Genomic DNA, 17,268 nt, shown 5'->3' on the forward strand with positions numbered 1-17,268 from the left:
AGCCAGTGACTGAATTGCAGCACTAAGCCGTGCATTGCATCGGCCTGTCCTGAAGTGGACTGCTCAACACTCCTAGCCAGTCAATCCATGCATTTGGGCACCCCTGCCATTGCACCCATGAGCTCAGTGTGCATGCTCAAGGCCTGGCTATTCATGGCCGCGTTGGCGAGGTCCTCATCCGAGTCCTGTGCAGCAGGACTTGCTTGCCTACTCACCCTCCGGGGAGCTGGCCCCCGAGCTTCCCTACCCCCATGGCGTTGTTGCAGCCCGCTGGGTCCAGGAGCTTTGCCCTCATCAGACCCTACCCCCCTGCTCCTCTCCAGGGAAGGCGTGACCCCAGTGTCGGAATTGGCTCCCTCGAGAGACGCAGGCGGTGAGGCTCCGGCTTCCTCTTCCTGCTTGTCTGGGGCATCGCTGCCACTGGCAGGTTGAGGGACAGGCTGGTCAGCTGGTGGTTCACTATCTGAAAGCAGGGAGGTACAAGAGTGGCTTTAGCTTGAAGACAGGGGGGCAGGAAGGGAGCAAAGACTGGAGACAGTAAGTTGGATTGAAAGTGTTAAAGGCTGGTGTTGTGAGGGGCAAGTGGTATGAGAGAGGAGAGAAAGCTGATGAACATACCATTGCTGTCCCAAAGGGGGTCGACATCTCCAGCGGCCACGGCACCTATGACCTGGCTGGCAACGATCCTGTGCACTCTTGCCTCCAAATCGGTCAGGGGGTGTAGGTCAGCCGGTCCTCCTCCCGTGCGTTGTTGTACCACCTGTTACGAGAGAGCTTGGCCTGCAAGGAAAAGGACAGCGTCTGAGTGAGTGTGCAGCCATGTGCTTGCCTGATGTGCCTCCCATTGTTGAATAGCCCTTAATGCATGCAGCCATGTGCTTGCCTGATGTGCCTCTCATAGTTGAATAGCCCTTAATGTATGCAAGGTGTGGAGTGTGCATGTGTGTTTTATGAGATGGCCATAGGTCTTGGATGAGCGTTGGGCATTTGGGGTTTTTAAACCCTCTGGGCACAGAGTGAAGTTGAGATGGAGGGACGTAGAGGTATTGAAAAGCAGCCACTCACCCTGACCACCTGAGTGAGGTCGTTGAACTTCTTCTGACATTGGGTGTGGGTCTTCAGCACCAGGCTCCTCGAGGAGACGTGCTGAGCCACCTCCCTCCACACTCTTCGGTATTCCAGGGCAATGGCCTCCTGCCACTCTGGGTACAGCACTACCCGTCGTTGCTCGACCACACCAACCAGAGCCACAAAGACCTGATCGCTAAATCGCTGATCTCTCTCCCTGGGCCTATCCATCACTCCTCTCAGCACAATGGTGGTAGGTCTTTCCAGCACCAGAGCCAATGCTACAATGAGCAAGGTGTGGCTGACTAGCAAGATGGCCCCTCCCCTTTAAGAAATGGCCGATGCCAGTCTGTCTGGGTTCCATTGCTAACTGACGGAAGTGTTCTGAGGTAGCGCCTTGCTCCTCGACGTTGGCGCCTAAAGAGAGGTGTGTAGCGCCTGATTGAGCACTCAAATCACCTCTAGGGGCGAAGGAGGCGAATTTTGCAGTCGGAGGCGATAATTAGTGCCGGGCGCTAAACTTTGCGTCCGGACAATATTAACGCCCCAAAATGGGCGATGCCGAATTTTTCCCCCCTTGTATCCCTTATTATTTCTGTTAAGTATATATTTATTAAATTAACCAACTATTTAAATAATTATGATGCTGTTGGTTGAATTTAATAATGAACTTAATAAATTGTGACTGGATTTATTAAGTGATTAATGTCAATTTCTTTGCTATTTACAGCACTGATTTTATTTAAAAATTTGCTGAGATGACTATGAATTTAAGAAATACCATTTTGGAAGTGCGTTACATGCCAATGAGCTGTTGACAGCAATTAGTTAATATTTAATAATTGGCCAGTTTTATTAATTAGCTGTGTTTCTACCAACCCATGCATTATCGCCCTTCAGATCCACATCTAGTGGTTCAACCTGCTGCTGCTATTCCAGTTCCGGGTCCTGCAGCTGCTGTATGAGCATTCACAATTGAGATGCACTCACTGTGCCTATGATCTCACTTACTAAGGTTGTTGCAATGTGTACCTCAGCAGCTAACACACATGCTCTACATCCAATCTCAGACTGCAGAAACCTTTCTTGATCCCCTTACTCATATTGTTCAGGCTGCTCAATGTCTAGGACACAAACTCTTTCAGAGCATCCTCATGCTGCACAATGGTCCTCCTGCAGCCAAGTGAAACTCACATGCCACACATATGGGTCACATCCTGTGCTGGGAGGTTTATTTCCTAAGGCATGTCTAGAGTTGTTGGTCCTCCGCTTAGCACCTCTGAGCCTTTCTGAAGACTACTCTGGGAGCATCGCCTTAACAATAGTACCATTACATCAGGATTCACTTAATGAAGCGATCTCCCTTATCTAATGTAGTAAGTGATTCAGGGGTGCTACAATAAAAGGAGAAAGCTCCTTCTGCTGGTGTTTCCAACTGACATCACCTCAGCTTCGGTAGTGTTCTGAGGTAGTGCCTCGCTCTTGCATCCATGAATTTGATGAGATCTGGAGCCGAGATACGGTGCATTTTGAACTCCTAGGCCATTACTCACCTCCACTGAACCCCTGGATTAATCTCTGCTGGCTCTTAGTCGACTCTCCACTCCTCCTTGGCACTCCATCATCCACTGGACAACCTCCAGCCATGCGCTCACTGATACTCTGCCCTTCAAAGTTCCTAGACTCCCTCGCCCTCCATAACTGTCTCTAAACCTGGACATTGGTTCATTTGATATTCCAAACTGACTCCACCCTATCTACGTCAACTTTGTTCCACTGCAGGGCCTCACACTTTAACTTTGGAGTCTCTCATATCATCGCCCAATGTTGACAAACAGGACATGTTTCTCTTAATTTTTGCCATACTTATGTAGCCTAATTTCCCTGTGTGTCCATTTTGGCTGCCACTCCGGACCCCAGCATATTACTTTTATATACCTTTTCTTCTTCTCTTGACCCCTATTGGGTCCTTCTCTTCTGTCTTCTCCCCTTCTTGTGACCCAGTTATGCTCCCTTTTATTTCTCCCTTCTCTAGTACTTTCCCCGCCCCTTATCCCCTACCCAAACCCATCACTATCCCTCCGCCTTCCTACTCTCTTGCCGCTGTCCCAGGCTTGAATCCGCATTGAATAAGACCACAGCTACCTTCTGTGCTTCCCTTGGCATTCTCCAACGAGCTCATCAAGACACCCATTGTTACCTCCTTAAGTGTAGCAATCCCAACTGCCACATCCTCTTCTCTTGACAGCCTTCCCACCCAGATAACCTGCTGTGGATTAATCTTGCCAACCTTCTTTTTTTCTTGTCCTTTTCACCCCACCCACCACTGCTGCCTTGGAATTTGTCAGCGGATTAACAATTATCGCCCCTCTCCTCATTTGCCTCCCGAATGTCTGTTTACTTGTGACTAAGGCCCTTGCTATCCACTGTCTTTTATTGTGGATAATTGCATTGACTTAATGGCTTTAACAGAAACTTGGCTCACGGATGGTGCTGCTCACCCATCACCCCTGTGCTCGTTGACCTATATTGGCTCCTGGTCCCTCAATGCCTCAAATATAAAATTCTCATCCTTGTGTTCAAATCTCTTCATAGCCAAACCAATTCCTGTCTATGTAAGCTTCTCCAGCCCTACAATCATCTGTTAAATCTATTTTCCTCCAACTCTGACCTCTTGTGCATCGCCCACTCCCTTTGCCCCACCACTGGCAGCTGTGTCTTCAGCTACCTAGCCTCAAGCTCCAGAATTCGTTCTCTAAACCTCTCCATCTCCCTCCCATCCTTTTAAGGCCCTCCTTAAAATCCATCCCTTTGACCATGCAAATGTCTCCTTCTTTGACTCGTGTGAAATTTTAGCCTGATTACACTTCTGTGAAGTGCCTTGGGACGTTTTCTACATTAAAGGTGCTATATTTGTGCAAGTTATTGTCAGTTGAGGCACTTCAGAAGAGTGAAAAATGCTATTATCAAAAATAAATCAGGCTTAGCCAGATTTCTAGAATTAACATTAATGGCAAAGTGTTGAGAGATTGCATCCAGATGAAAACATGAGGGCCTAGAAATTCAGTTGGTAGCACCAGTGATTAGCACCTAAAGGCCTAGAAATTCAGTATAGCCACGTTTGGGGCGCTACAGCCGGGCGGCCGCTAAAGTTTGCACCCGGCACAACTTCGCGCCACCTTCGCCGATATTCAGTGGCATCGCCCCAAGAGGTTGCTGCTGCGCTAAAACAGGCGATGCACGACTATCACTAGGTGCTTAGCCGGCGGCCCGGGGCGAAACCCCCGAGGGCGGGCGCAGCGCAGGTGCGGCGAGCTGCTGATTGACGGCAGACACTCTGGCGCCGGTGAGCTCTTAAAGAGGGAGGGTGGATTTGTTTTTTTGAATGGCCGAGACTGGTGTATTTGTGTTTTTTGAAAGGCCGAGACTGCTCGATTTGTGTTTTTGGGGGGGGCTTCTCTCCATTAGTTTGTTATGTGGGAAGGGCACAGAGGTATCAAAGTAATAAATGTTCTTAAATCGCACTGTCCATGCTTTCTTTTGGAAGTCCTGGTTGCCCTGCTCGGCTGAGGGCTTGTGGAGTGGCTACATTCATCTTGTGCCATTCCCTGAGAGGGGGCCTAGAACCGACGTTCAATAAGCCGCCGACGGGCGGCCCTTGCACTTTCTGCCTCCCTCCTGTGCTGGTCCTCCTCCTCCTCCTCTGGTGGTCCTCCAATGTCTGGTGGCAGTGGCTGAGTCCTGCGGATAGCCAGGTTGTGCAGCATGCATCACACGACCAAGAAATGGGAGACTCGCTCAGGCGAGTACTGTAGGGCTCCTCCGGAACGATCCAGACAGCGGAACCGTTGCTTCAGGACGCCGATTGTTTGCTCAATGAGGTTCCTGGTTGCTTGATGGCTGCCATTGTATCCCTCTTCAGCAGGGGTGCTGGGCGCACGGAGCGGGGTCATCAGCCAGTTGCACAAAGGATAGCCTTTGTCCCCGAGAAGCCATCCTCGTGGGTAAGGCTGGGCCTGGAACATGTCTGCCACAGAAGTCTGGCGCAGGATGAAGGCATCGTGGCTGCTGCCTGGAAAGCGGGCATTGACAGCTAGTATGATCTGCCTGTGGTCACACACCAACTGCACGTTGAGCGAATGGTAGCCCTTCCGGTTGCGGTAATCCTCGGCATGCTCTAGAGGTGCCCACAAAGCCACATGCGTGCAGTCAATGGCGCCCTGCACCATGGGGAAGCCCGCTAATGCTGCAAAGCCCATTGCACGCTGTTGCTGCTTGACAAGGGCCATGGAGAAGGAGATGAACTGACGTCTCCTTCTGAAAAGGGCATTGGTCACCTGGCGGATGCAGCAATGTATGGCAAACTGGGAGATGTTGGAAATGTCCCCAGCAGCGGATTGGAAGGAGCCAGTGGCATAGAAGTTGAGAGACACCGTCACCTTCACTGCCACCGACAGAGATGTCCTGCTCCTCAGCTGTGGCTGCAGATCTCCGCGAAGCAGGTGGCAGATCTCAGTGACCACCGCCCTTCGGAATCGCAGCCTCCGAACACACTGCTCCTCAGACATGTTCAGACGGTGGCATAGTGGTTAGCACTGTTGCCTCACAGCGCCAGGGACCCGGGTTCGAATCCGGCCTCGGGTGACTGTCTGTGTGGAGTTTGCACATTCTCCCCGTGTTTGCGTGGGTTTTCTCCGGGTGCTCCGGTTTCCTCCCACAGTCCAAAGATGTGCGGGTTAGGTTGATTGGCTATGATAAATTGACCCTTAGTGTTAGGGGGATTAAATACATGGGGATAGGGTGGGATATGTGTTGGTGTAGGGGTTACGGGGATCGGGTGGGATATGTGTCGGTGCAGGCTCGATGGGCCGAAATGGCCTCTATCTGCACTGTGGGGTTTCTGTGATTCTGTGAACTGCTGGCGGTATACCCTGGGTGGGTAAGGCCTCCTTAGCCGACGCCTGTTGCCCCTTCTCCCTCTGGCCATGACTGCCACTCTCTCACGGTGTCTCTGAGCCCTTTGAATGCAATGGAGAAGGCCAACGTTTGCACCCATTGCAGCCCCCATTATATGTTTCCAATCAATGCTATGGCTCTGAAGTTAAAGACAAGTGCAAAGCTGTGGCCTGAAGCCACAAGTACCTGTGCGAGTGTTGAGCCAAACCAGAAAGCTCTCTAACTTTGTCTCTCTGCAAAGATCCGTCTCTCACAAAGAAGGAGTGTTGCAAAATGGCTGCCATTTCTACTGCAGGAGGAATGCCATTTAATTAGCGCCCCCCGTGCCCCGCAGTGACTGGGAACCATTCCCCTCTACCAGTCGCTAGGGGCGCCAGGCGCGCAATAGGCCGGTGCCACTGAATTTCCGGTTTGGGGCGCACAAAGGGCGTTGCACGATGAAATGATGTCAGGATCTGCGCGCGCAGCTGAGCGCGCGCAAAGGCTTTGCGCTGCCGCTAAATCTTTACTGAAGTTGGGGAGAGGCGCAGATCGCGCAGCGCCCGCCGCTAGCCGCCTAGCACCCCATGTCTCCTCCTCCTAAGGCGCTAGCGGCTGGTGCAAACAACTGAATTTCTAGGCCAAAGAGCCCGAGAATTGGGGCGTTACCCAATTTTTGGGCGGGCGCAGTGAATATAGCGCCACCTCCCATATTGAGTATGATTTTAGCGCCGGCGCTAACTCTTTGCGCGCACCCGCGGGCGCAGGCAGATCATGACGTCATTTCAGTGTGCAACGCCTTTTTTGCGTCCCGGACCGGATATTCGGTGGCACCCGCAACCTTTCCGCCTGGCGCTATTAGTGACAGTTGGATGGAGCGTTCCCAGGCCCTTTTCGGACTCGGGGGGGGGGGCGCTATTTAAAGGTACAGCACTAGTATAAAAGCTGCAGCCATTTGGGCTGGCCATCCTGATCGTTGCTGGAGAGAGTTGCTGACCTTCTGTTGGACAGTAATTTTCTCATTGAGCCTTCGGAGGCACTGGCACTGGCAGCTTGAGGGCCCGGCTCCCAAGCTGGTGATGCAGCATAAGAACATAAGAACATAAGAAATAGGAGCAGGAGTAGGCCAATCGGCCCCTCGAGCCTGCTCCGCCATTCAATAAGATCATGGCTGATCTGATCCTAACTGCCGATCCACCATCACAGAACCATCTCCTGAATCTAACAGAATTAGACACACGAAATAGGAGCAGGATCAGGCTACACGGCCCCTGGGCCCGCTCTGCTACCCACAGGGCCATGACCGATCCGAACCTAGACTCATGTCCAAATTCCTGCCCGCTCCCCGTAACCCTTAATTCCCTTTACTTCTAGGAAACTGTCTATTTCTGTTTTAAATTTATGTAATGATGTAGCTTCTACAGCTTTTTGGGGCAGCATATTCCATGGACCTACCACCCTCTGAGTGAAGTAGTTCCTCCTCATCTCAGATTTGAAAGAGCAGCCCCTTATTCTAAGACTATGCCCCCTAGTTTTAGTTTCACCCATCATCGGGAGCATCTTCCCCGCATCCACCCGATCCAACCCCTTCACAATCTTATATGTTTCAATAAGATCGCCTCTCATTCTTCTGAACTCCAATGAGTAGAGTCCCAATCTACTCAACCACTCCTCATATGTCCATCCCCTCATCCCCGGGATTAACCGAGTGAACCTTCTTTGTACTGACTCGAGAGCAAGTATGTCCTTTCTTAAGTATGGACACCAAAACTGTACGCAGTATTCCAGGTGCGGTCTCACCAATACCTTGTACAACTGAAGCAATACCTCCCTATATTTATATTCTATCCCCCTAGCAATGAAAGCCAACATTCCATTGGCCTTCTTAATCACTTGCTGCACCTGCATACTAACCTTTTGAGTTTCGTGCACCAGGACCCCCAGATCCCTTTGTACTTCAGTACTTTCCAGTTTCTTGCCATTAAGATAATAACTTGCTCTACGATTTTTCCTGCCAAAGTGCATAACCTCACACTTTCCAGTATTGTATTCCATCTGCCAAATCTCTGCCCACTTACTTAGCCTATCTACGTCCCCTTGCAGGTTTTTTATGTCCTCCTCACTCACTACTTTCCCTCCCATCTTAGTATCATCTGCAAACTTTGATATGTTACACTCGGTCCCCTCCTCCAAATCGTTAATATAGATTGTAAAGAGCTGGGGACCCAGCACTGACCCCTGCGGAACACCACTAGTTACTGATTGCCAGTCTGAGAATGAACCATTTATCCCAACTCTCTGCCTTCTGTTAGATAGCCAATTCTCTATCCATGCCAGAATATTACCCCCAATCCTGTGATTTTTTATCTTAAGCAATAATCTTTTGTGTGGCACCTTGTCAAATGCCTTTTGGAAGCTAAATACACTACGTCCACTGGTTCCCCTTTATCCACCCTATATGTTACTTCCCCAAAGAACTCCAGCAAATTTGTCAAACATGACTTCCCCTTTGGAAAATTATTACCAATGCATCCACAATCCCTACTACCACTTCCCTCAAGACCCTAGGATGTAAGCCATCAGGTCCAGGTGATTTATCCACCTTGAGTCCCATTATTTTACCGAGTACCACTTCCTTAGTGATTTTGATCGTGTTTAGCTGCTCCCCCCCTAGAGCCCCCTGTTTGTCCAGTGTTGGGATATTCTTAGTGTCCTCTACTGTAAAAACTGATACAAAACATTCATTCAGTGTTTTTGCCATCTCCATATTTCCCACCATTAATTTCCCGGTCTCATCCTCTAAGGGACCAACATTTACTTTAGCCACCCTTTTTCTTTTTATGTAACTATAAAAACTCTTACTATCTGTTTTTATATTTTTTGCTAATTTACTTTCATAATCTATCTTCCCTTTCTTAATCAATCTTTTTGTTATTTTTTGCTGTCTTTTAAAGTTTTCCCAATCCTCTATCCTCCCACTAGATTTGGCTACCTTATATGCCCTTGTTTTTAGTCAAATACTATCCTTAATTTCTTTACTTAGCCACGGATGGCTGTCTTTTCTTTTACACCCTTTTCTTCTCAGTGGAATATATATTTTTTGGAAGTTGTAAAATAACTCCTTAAGTGTATCGTCTTACCCTTTAATCTATTTTCCCAATCCACTCTACTCAATTCCGCTCTCATACCTTCATAGTCTCCTTTATTCAAGCTTAGCGCGCTTGTTTGAGATCCAACCTTCTCACCCTCTAATTGAATATGGAATTCAACCATGTTATGGTCACTCATTCCAAGGGGATCCTTTACTAGGACATTTTTAATTAATCCTGTCTCGTTACACAGGACCAGATCTAAGGTTGCTTGCCCCCTGGTCGGTTCAGTTACATACTGCTCAAGAAACCCATCCCTAATACACTCAATGAACTCATCCTCAAGGCAGCCCTGCCCAATTTGATTTGTCCAATTAATATGATAGTTAAAATCCCCCATAATTATAGATGTTCCCTTATTACAAGCCTCAACTATTTCGTGATTGATACTCCGTCCAACAGAGTTGCCACTTTTCGGAGGCCTATAGACTACGCCCACTAGTGTTTTTTTCCCCTTATTATTCCTTACCTCCACCCAAACTGTTTCATTATCCTGATCTTTTGACCCAATATCATTTCTCTGTATTACAGTGATTCCTTCCTTTATTAACATAGCCACCCCACCTCCCCTTCCTTCCTGCCTGTCCTTCCTGATCGTTAAATAACCTGGTATGTTTAATTCCCAGGCATTGTCACCCTGCAGCCATGTTTCTGTAATGGCCACAAGATCATACCCATATGTAGTTATTTGTGCCATTAACTCGCCTATTTTGTTACGAATGCTACGCGCATTCAGATGGAGAACTTTCAAATATGTTTTGTGACACTTAGTTCCTGCTTTTGCCCTTTTTATTACTTTACCTTTTACTCCATACCTTCTGCCCCTTCCTGACACGCTCTGGTTTTTAATTTCCCCACTGCTACCTAAGTCTATGACCTTCTCTGTTGTCATTTTTATTATTTGCGCTCTAGGAACCTCCCCCCCACTAGTTAGTTTAAAGCCCTCTCTACAGCCCTAGTTATATGATCTGCCAGGACTCTAGTCCCAGCACTGGCCAAGTGAAGCCCGTCCCAATGGAACAGCTCCCTCCTGCCCCAGTACTGGTGCCAGTGTCCCAGGAAGCAAAACCCATTTCTCCCACACCAGTCTTTGAGCCACGCATTTAACTCTCTAATTTTATTTGTCCTAGCCAAATTCGCTCGTGGCTCAGGTAATAATCCAGAGATTATTACCCTTGTGGTTCTGCTTTTTAATTTGGCCCCTAGCTGCTCAAACTCCCTCAGCAGAACCTCCTTCCTTGTCCTATCTATGTCGTTGGTACCAACATGGACCACGACAACTGGATCCTCCCCCTCCCACTCCAAGTTTCTCTCCAGTCCAGAGGAGATGTCCTTAACCCTGGCACCGGGCAGGCAACACAGCCTTCGGGACTCTCGCTCTCGGCTGCAAAGAACTCTATCTATCCCCCTAACGATACTATCCCCTACCACTACAACATTTCTTTTAACTCCCCCCACTTGAATGGCCCCCTGCTCCACGGTGCTGTGGTCAGGTTGCTCATCCTCCCCGCAGTCCCTGTTCCCATCCTCACAGGGATTAAGAGCCTCGAACCTGTTGGACAAGTGCAAGGGCTGCGGCTCCTCCAACACTACCTCCTGGATCCCGTACCTGCCTCACTTCTAGTCACACCATCCTGACCCTGGCCACGGCATCTGAAAGGAGGGAGGTGGAAGAGTGGCTTTAGCAAAAGGACAGGTTGGCAGCAAGGGATGTCAGATTGCGGCAAGGCTATGACATGGGTCCACAGTGAGAAAGCATGCTGGCGGGGGGAACAAGTGGAAGGAGACAGTTGTAAAAGGTGAGAACGTTACCATCACTGTCGATAATGGGGTCGGTAGCTGCAGTGGTTACAGGACCACTCAGACGTCCTCCAAGAATCTGGTGGACTCTCTCGAGATCTGTGAGAGTGAGCACTTGTGGAGGTCCTCCACCGGTGCGAAGCTGGTCTTTGCCAATCCTCGCCAGCATGGACTGCAGGGGAAAGGAGGGGAAGTTATGTTACCTGATGCCCTGAGTGATCATCTCATGCCCCCCATGGTGCAAGAGCCCTTACATGACGCCCTGAGTCAAATGTGCATGTGTGAGCCCAGAAAGGGCCATGGGTGCTTGCTGGCAGATGGCCAATGGGGCACAGGCCACCCTGTAGCCATAATGTCAGGTGCAAATGAAGGGATGCAGAAGCTTGCAGGAACAACACCCACCCTCACGACCCGAGTGAGGTCGTTGAATTTCTTTCTGCATTGGACAGGGCTCCTGGTCACCATGCTGCTGGAGTTGACCCTCTGGCATACATCCCTCCAAGCTCGTCGGTAGTCCTTATGATTCGGCCTCCTGCCATTGTCTGGGTAGAGAACATCTTGCCGGCGCTCCACTGCGGCCACCAATTGCTCCAGAGCCTCATTGATGAAGTGCTCTGCTCTCTGTCTCACCTTCTCCATCTGGTCCAAGTTTTTATCGCCAGAGAAGGGCCTGTGCCGATTCTGAGGCCTGCAAGGCGCAGAGTGTGGATGCTGAAGCTGACTGACCCACCCCTTTAAGAGCTGGCCGGCGCCTGGAAGTCTCGTGGTCATCGGTAATTGAGAGCACCTGCGCTGAGCCTGTCCGCTCCGATATTGGGTTGCGCCGGAAGTTTAGCACCTTAGGGGCTAGATTTTCAGTTGCTTGCGCCAGCAGTTAGCGCCTTAAGAGAAGTGATTTCCGGGCGCTATGCGTGTAGCGCCCGGGCGCAGCGCAGTTTGCGCCCCGCCCCAAATTAAGTTGCCCGTTAGCGCCGGCGCAAAGTTTAGCGCCCGCCCGGATGCGCGCGCAGAAAATGACGTCACATCCTCGTGCAACGCCCTTTGGCCGCCCCGATTGCAAACTTCAGTTGGACCGCCCCATTGTGCGGCGGGCGGCCGGAGCGTTTGGAAAAAGGAACGCAACACAACCAGCGCGGGCCCCGGGGGGCGCTAATTAAAGGGAACGTCCTCTCCAGTATAAAGGCCATCCTTTTTTCAGAAAACAGTCTTGTGCAACGCATTTCTGGAGACACAACAAGGAGGATAGCTAACTGGTTTCAAGCAGCAAGAGCCAGGTATTTTTGGACTCAGGCAACAGCGCTGCAAGTGGCCATTTGGAAATTAGAGTGTTTGCCAGGATTTGATGGGGGTTGCATGGGGTGCCAACGCGGAGCTGCAGCTCCATGTCCGTAGGGCTCGCAGACGCATTGTGAGAGGGGCAGCCCTGGCTAGAGGCAGAGGGGGCTACAGGCGTCGGCCACGTAGGCCTTACCCAGTCAGGCTATACCGCCAGCAGCGCTCCTACCTAAACATGAGTGCCGCGCGATGTGTTAAAAGGCTCCGATTCCGAAAGGGGGTGATTGCAGAGATCTGCCACCTGCTTCGCCGAGATCTGCGGCCAAAGCTCAGGTGCAGGACGTCTCTGTCGGTGGAAGTGAAGGTGACAGTGGCATTGAACTTCTATGCCACCGGCTCCTTCCAATACGCTGCTGGGGACATAGCAAACATCTCCCAGTACGGCGCGCATCGCTGCATCCGCCAGGTGACCGAAGCACTGTTCAGAAGGAGAAGCCAATTCATCTCCTTCCCCATGGCCCTGGAGAGCCAGCATCAGCGCGCATTGGGATTTTCCAGACTCGGGGAATTCCCCTTGGTGCAGGGCGCCATTGACTGTACGCATGTGGCTTTGCGGGCCCCTCTGGAGCATGGCGAGCAGTATCGCAACAGGAAGGGCTACCATTCTCTGAATGTGCAGCTGGTCTGTGACCACAAGCAGCGCATCATGGCAGTCAATGCCAGCTTCCCAGGCAGCAGCCACGATGCCTTTATCCTGCGGCAGAGTACTGTGCATGACATGTTCCAGGCACAGCCTCCCCCAAGAGGATGGCTACTCGGGGACAAAGGCTATCCTTTGTGCACCTGGCTCATGACCCCGCTCCGCGCGCCCAGGACCGCTGCTGAAGAGGCCTACAACGAGAGCCATCAAACCACCCGCAACATCATCGAGCTAACTATTGGGGTCCTCAAGCAGCGGTTCCGCTGCCTTGATCGCTCCGGAGGAGCTCTCCAGTATTCGCCGGACCGGGTCTCCCAATTTGTGGTGGTTTGCTGCATGCTACACAACCTGGCTATCCGCAGGACTCAGGCACTGCCACCTGACGTTGGACCAGCACCTCAGGAGGAGGAGCAGGAGGAGCATGAGGAGGAGGAGGAGGAGGAGGAGGAGGAGCAGGAGTACGTTCCCAGGAGGGAGCGACCAGGGCCAAGGGCCGCACGACGCCACCTTATTACACGGTACTTCTAAGCCCCCTGTCAGGGAATGGCCAGGGGCCATGAGGGAAGATGAATGCAGCCGCTCCGCAAGCCCTCAGCCGGCGAAGCCAACAAACACTAAGAAGAACAACCATGGAGACTGCATGAATAAAGATAATTTTTTATTAAACAAAAATGAAAAGCCCTTCCCACATGAATCCCCAAAAACAATAAACGGGCCCCACAAAAAGCCCAACAAACGACTCACTCCCACAAACTGGGGAGGAGCCACTCCACCTTTATTGAAACCGGGCCTCAACGTCGGCCTAACGCAAAAAAAAAGCCCTCCAAAAGCACAACCATGGGCAAAATAAAGATGGCCACCGCCATATTAAAGGAAAGCTGGCCACACCCTCTACTGAGTGGCCCGCGAGGGCGAGACCTTGGCCAGCATTTTGCCTCCCCTGCCCTGCCTGCTGCTCCTTCGCAAGCTCTGCCCAGTGGCTGCTGCGAGGCTGGGGGAAGGCGCCTGAGGCTCAGATGCCCTTCCGCCAGATGCCGCTGGGGGGCGGCCTACACGGCGTTTGGGCCTCGAGGGGCCGTCTCCTGAGTGGCGCGCCTGAGCCTGGCCACCATCAGCTGCAGCCGCTTGCCCTTGACGCCCCAGAGGGGGAATGGCGGCGACGGATGGTGCAATGTGGGCCAGCTGGCGTCTGGGATGCGCTGGCTGGTGCTGTGGCGCGGTGGCACTCGGCCGGGCCCGCACTGCAGGATCCGCAGCAATCAGCCGACGGCCGGCTTGCTGGGATGGTCCAGCGCGGCGCCTGCCCTGGCGATGCCTGCCTGAGACAGCGCGTGTGGCAGCAGTGAGTGGCCCTCTGGTCCTGGTGTGCGCGCGCATCACATCCGCCAGGGTCTTGACGGCATCAGTTAGCATGCGGCCAGTCGCGGCAGTTGCTGCCCCGAACTCGCGCACACTGGTCGCCAGCGACTCGATGGCCTCAGGCATGCGCCCCACCACGCTCATGAGCTCCGTGTGGCGCCGGTCCGAGTCGTCGGCCATCTGATCGAGCTTCCGCACCTCCTCCGAAGTGAAGGTGTCCGGACTGGAGTCGCGACTCTCCCGCTGGGGAGGAGGGGGCCGAACTAGGGGACCCTTGCCGCGTTGGTGACGGCGAGTGTGCCGAGCAGCAGCACTCCCCTCTGATCCTTCCCCCCTTTGGGGGGAAGGCCGCGGGCCACGCGCACGGCTGCTGGGTGGCTGGACGCCACTGGTCCCAGAAGCTGCATTGCCCTGCGACAGTTCCTCCAGGCACTCGTCCAGTGAGGAGGTGTCAAGCATTTCCTCCTCTCCTGCGGGACGTGACTGTTCCCCCGAAGGTCCGGCTTGCTCCTCCTCCTCCTCCTGGTTGGAGGTGCTGTCACTGGCAGCCTCAGGGTCCTGGTCGTCACCAGCTGAAAGCAGGAATGCACAAGAGTAGCTTCAGAGTGAGGAGACGGCGTCAGCGAGGGAGTTAGGACTGGTGGGATTCAGCGCATTGGTGGGACAGTGGCAAAGGAGGTAGCTCGGATGGGCCAGTGCGACGCGAGAGGGCCAAAAGGCGAGGTCCTTACCATTGCCGGGCAGTGGAGGGTCGGATACACCGCACGCTGTGGGGACAATCACACGGGCTCCCATGAGCACACACACGCGCTCCTCCAGCCGAGTGAGCTTCTGCAGCTTGGCGCGGCCACCCCTGGCACGGGCCTGGCGATTAAACGCTACTTTAGCCTGCAAGAGAAAGGACGGGCTGTAAGTGCGCAGTGAAGCCCTGATGTAGTGTGCACTGCCTCCCATGGTGGAATAGCTTGGACAGAGTGAAGCCCTGATGTAGTGTGCACTGCCTCCCATGGTGGAATAGCTTGGACAGAGTGAAGCCCTGATGTAGTGTGCACTGCCTCCCATGGTGGAATAGCTTGGACAGAGTGAAGCCCTGATGTAGTGTGCACTGCCTCCCATGGTGGAATAGCTTGGACAGAGTGAAGCCCTGATGTAGTGTGCACTGCCTCCCATGGTGGAATAGCTTGGACAGAGTGAAGCCCTGATGTAGTGTGCACTGCCTCCCATGGTGGAATAGCTTGGACAAAGTGTAGAGTGCCGAATGGCCATTTGATGCTCATGACTGTCCCAATGCTGCTGGCTGAGGGCTGGCCAAAAGGACTTTCAGGTCCCTTTGCCCATCATGTCAGGTGTACATGCAAGAATGAGGAGGAGACTGGAAAGGCTACTCACCCTCACAATCCTGGTCAGATCGTTGTATTTCTTACGGCATTGTTTGTGGGTCCTGGGGGCCTCGCCGGTGAACGTCACCCTCTGGGCGATCTGCTTCCAGGCTTTGGTGTAGTCATGGTGGGTTGGATTCCTCCCACTCTCTGGAAACAAGATCTTGCGCCTCACCTCCAGAGCTGTGACCATTATGTCCAGATCACCCTCTGAGAAGCGCAGGGCACGCTGACGGGCCTTCTCTGGCGTTGCCATGACTCCCTGGGGCTGAGCAGCAGTGTTGAGGCCTCTTTGCAAGGCTGCAGTGTGCAGGGCGTGGCAGCAGACCAATTCGTCCCTTCCCCCTTTAAGAGCTGGTCGGCACCACGGGGTCTGCTGTCAGTGCAAAAATGACCGCACCCGTGCTGCGCCCCGCCTGGGCGCTATCCCTCTGGACCGCCGGCTTAGCGCCTAAAGAGAGTAGTGGAACGCCTCTTTTAGCGCTCCACCAACCTCTTAGGGCGAAGCCACTGAATTCCCGGCAACGGGGCGCTACTTTGGGGCGGGCGCTAACTTCGGGCGGGCGCTAAAGCTAGCGCCCCAAAACTGCCTATACTGAAAATCTAGCCCTAGGAGTCCCGTGTAACGCCTGAATTTGCGCCTCAATCACCTTTAGGGGCGATGCAACCCAATATCGTGCCAGGTGGCGATAAGTTGCGTCTGGCTATAAACTTTGCGCTGCGCCAATTCTAACGCCCCAAGCGGGGCTATACCCAATTTCTAGGCCGGGGAATTTTAGATGAAAGAACTTTAGTGTTGGTAATTCTGAAAAGTAGAGCTATTATATCTATCTTTTCATTCTATTGGATAATGTGAAGGGTTCTTACTTTTTTTTCTTTGCCTGATTCACAGATCAACTCATGTGATCAGAACTTGAATCGATGCTGTGAACTTATTGAACTGACCTCAAAGGTCCAAGGGGAACTATTCACCATCCTCAGTCTTGCAGCAAGGGAAGGTATCACGTTTAAAACTTCAAATCTTATTTCCACATCTCTTTTTTGCCAATCACCTTTTAAAATCAAGACCACTTCACCTTCACTTTATTTACTGGGATTGCAGGCACCTATTGATTTTTTGGCTATCAATAGAAGGATTTATTGTGGGGGGAAATGAGCCCAGACATCAGTTTTAACCTGAAAAAGCTATCTGATGAGACATATCCTCAGCAGGTTCCAAGTTTTTACCCTGCACAGAGGCCTTCGTTCGTTAGCATTGTGAAAAGAGTGGTTTGAATATATTTTAATTATTTTTTTATGTTTGTATTTTTCTCCACTTTTGACCTCATACTGTTGCTTTAAGTGCCAGGCGGGAGGATGAATTTGGGAAAAGACTAATCCTACCATTTTTTCCAAAACTTTCAGGGTAATGACCAAGAAGTTTGTGAAGTTAGGAAGTCTCTTAGATTGTAGCTTGCTGGCCTTTTTGGGGTGCAGCTCTGCATTTGCTGCAGAAATAATTTGATGTGAACGGATTGCAAACACACCATTCTCATCATTTACCAGTTGTTTGGAAATAAATGATCTACAGGATAGCAGGTACAGTGAGCCACAGGGGTAGATA

The 17,268-nt window shown here is 51.7% G+C and overlaps 1 protein-coding gene across 8 annotated transcripts in view; it reads left to right on the forward strand.

Moving 5' to 3' along the window:
* spata18 (spermatogenesis associated 18) overlaps positions 1 to 17,268 on the forward strand; it is a 188,800-nt gene that overhangs the window by 39,589 nt on the left and 131,943 nt on the right. For all 8 annotated transcript variants that reach the window (XM_085969940.1, XM_085969939.1, XM_085969942.1 and 5 more), the window contains one exon: positions 16,558 to 16,663. In XM_085969940.1, the coding sequence (XP_085826066.1) occupies positions 16,558 to 16,663 (106 nt within the window). The remainder of the gene's footprint in view (positions 1 to 16,557; positions 16,664 to 17,268) is intronic.

Source organism: Somniosus microcephalus, chromosome 2 (assembly GCF_052327205.1).
Source record: "Somniosus microcephalus isolate GS21.2 chromosome 2, FLI_Smic_1.0, whole genome shotgun sequence".
NCBI lineage: Eukaryota > Metazoa > Chordata > Chondrichthyes > Squaliformes > Somniosidae > Somniosus > Somniosus microcephalus.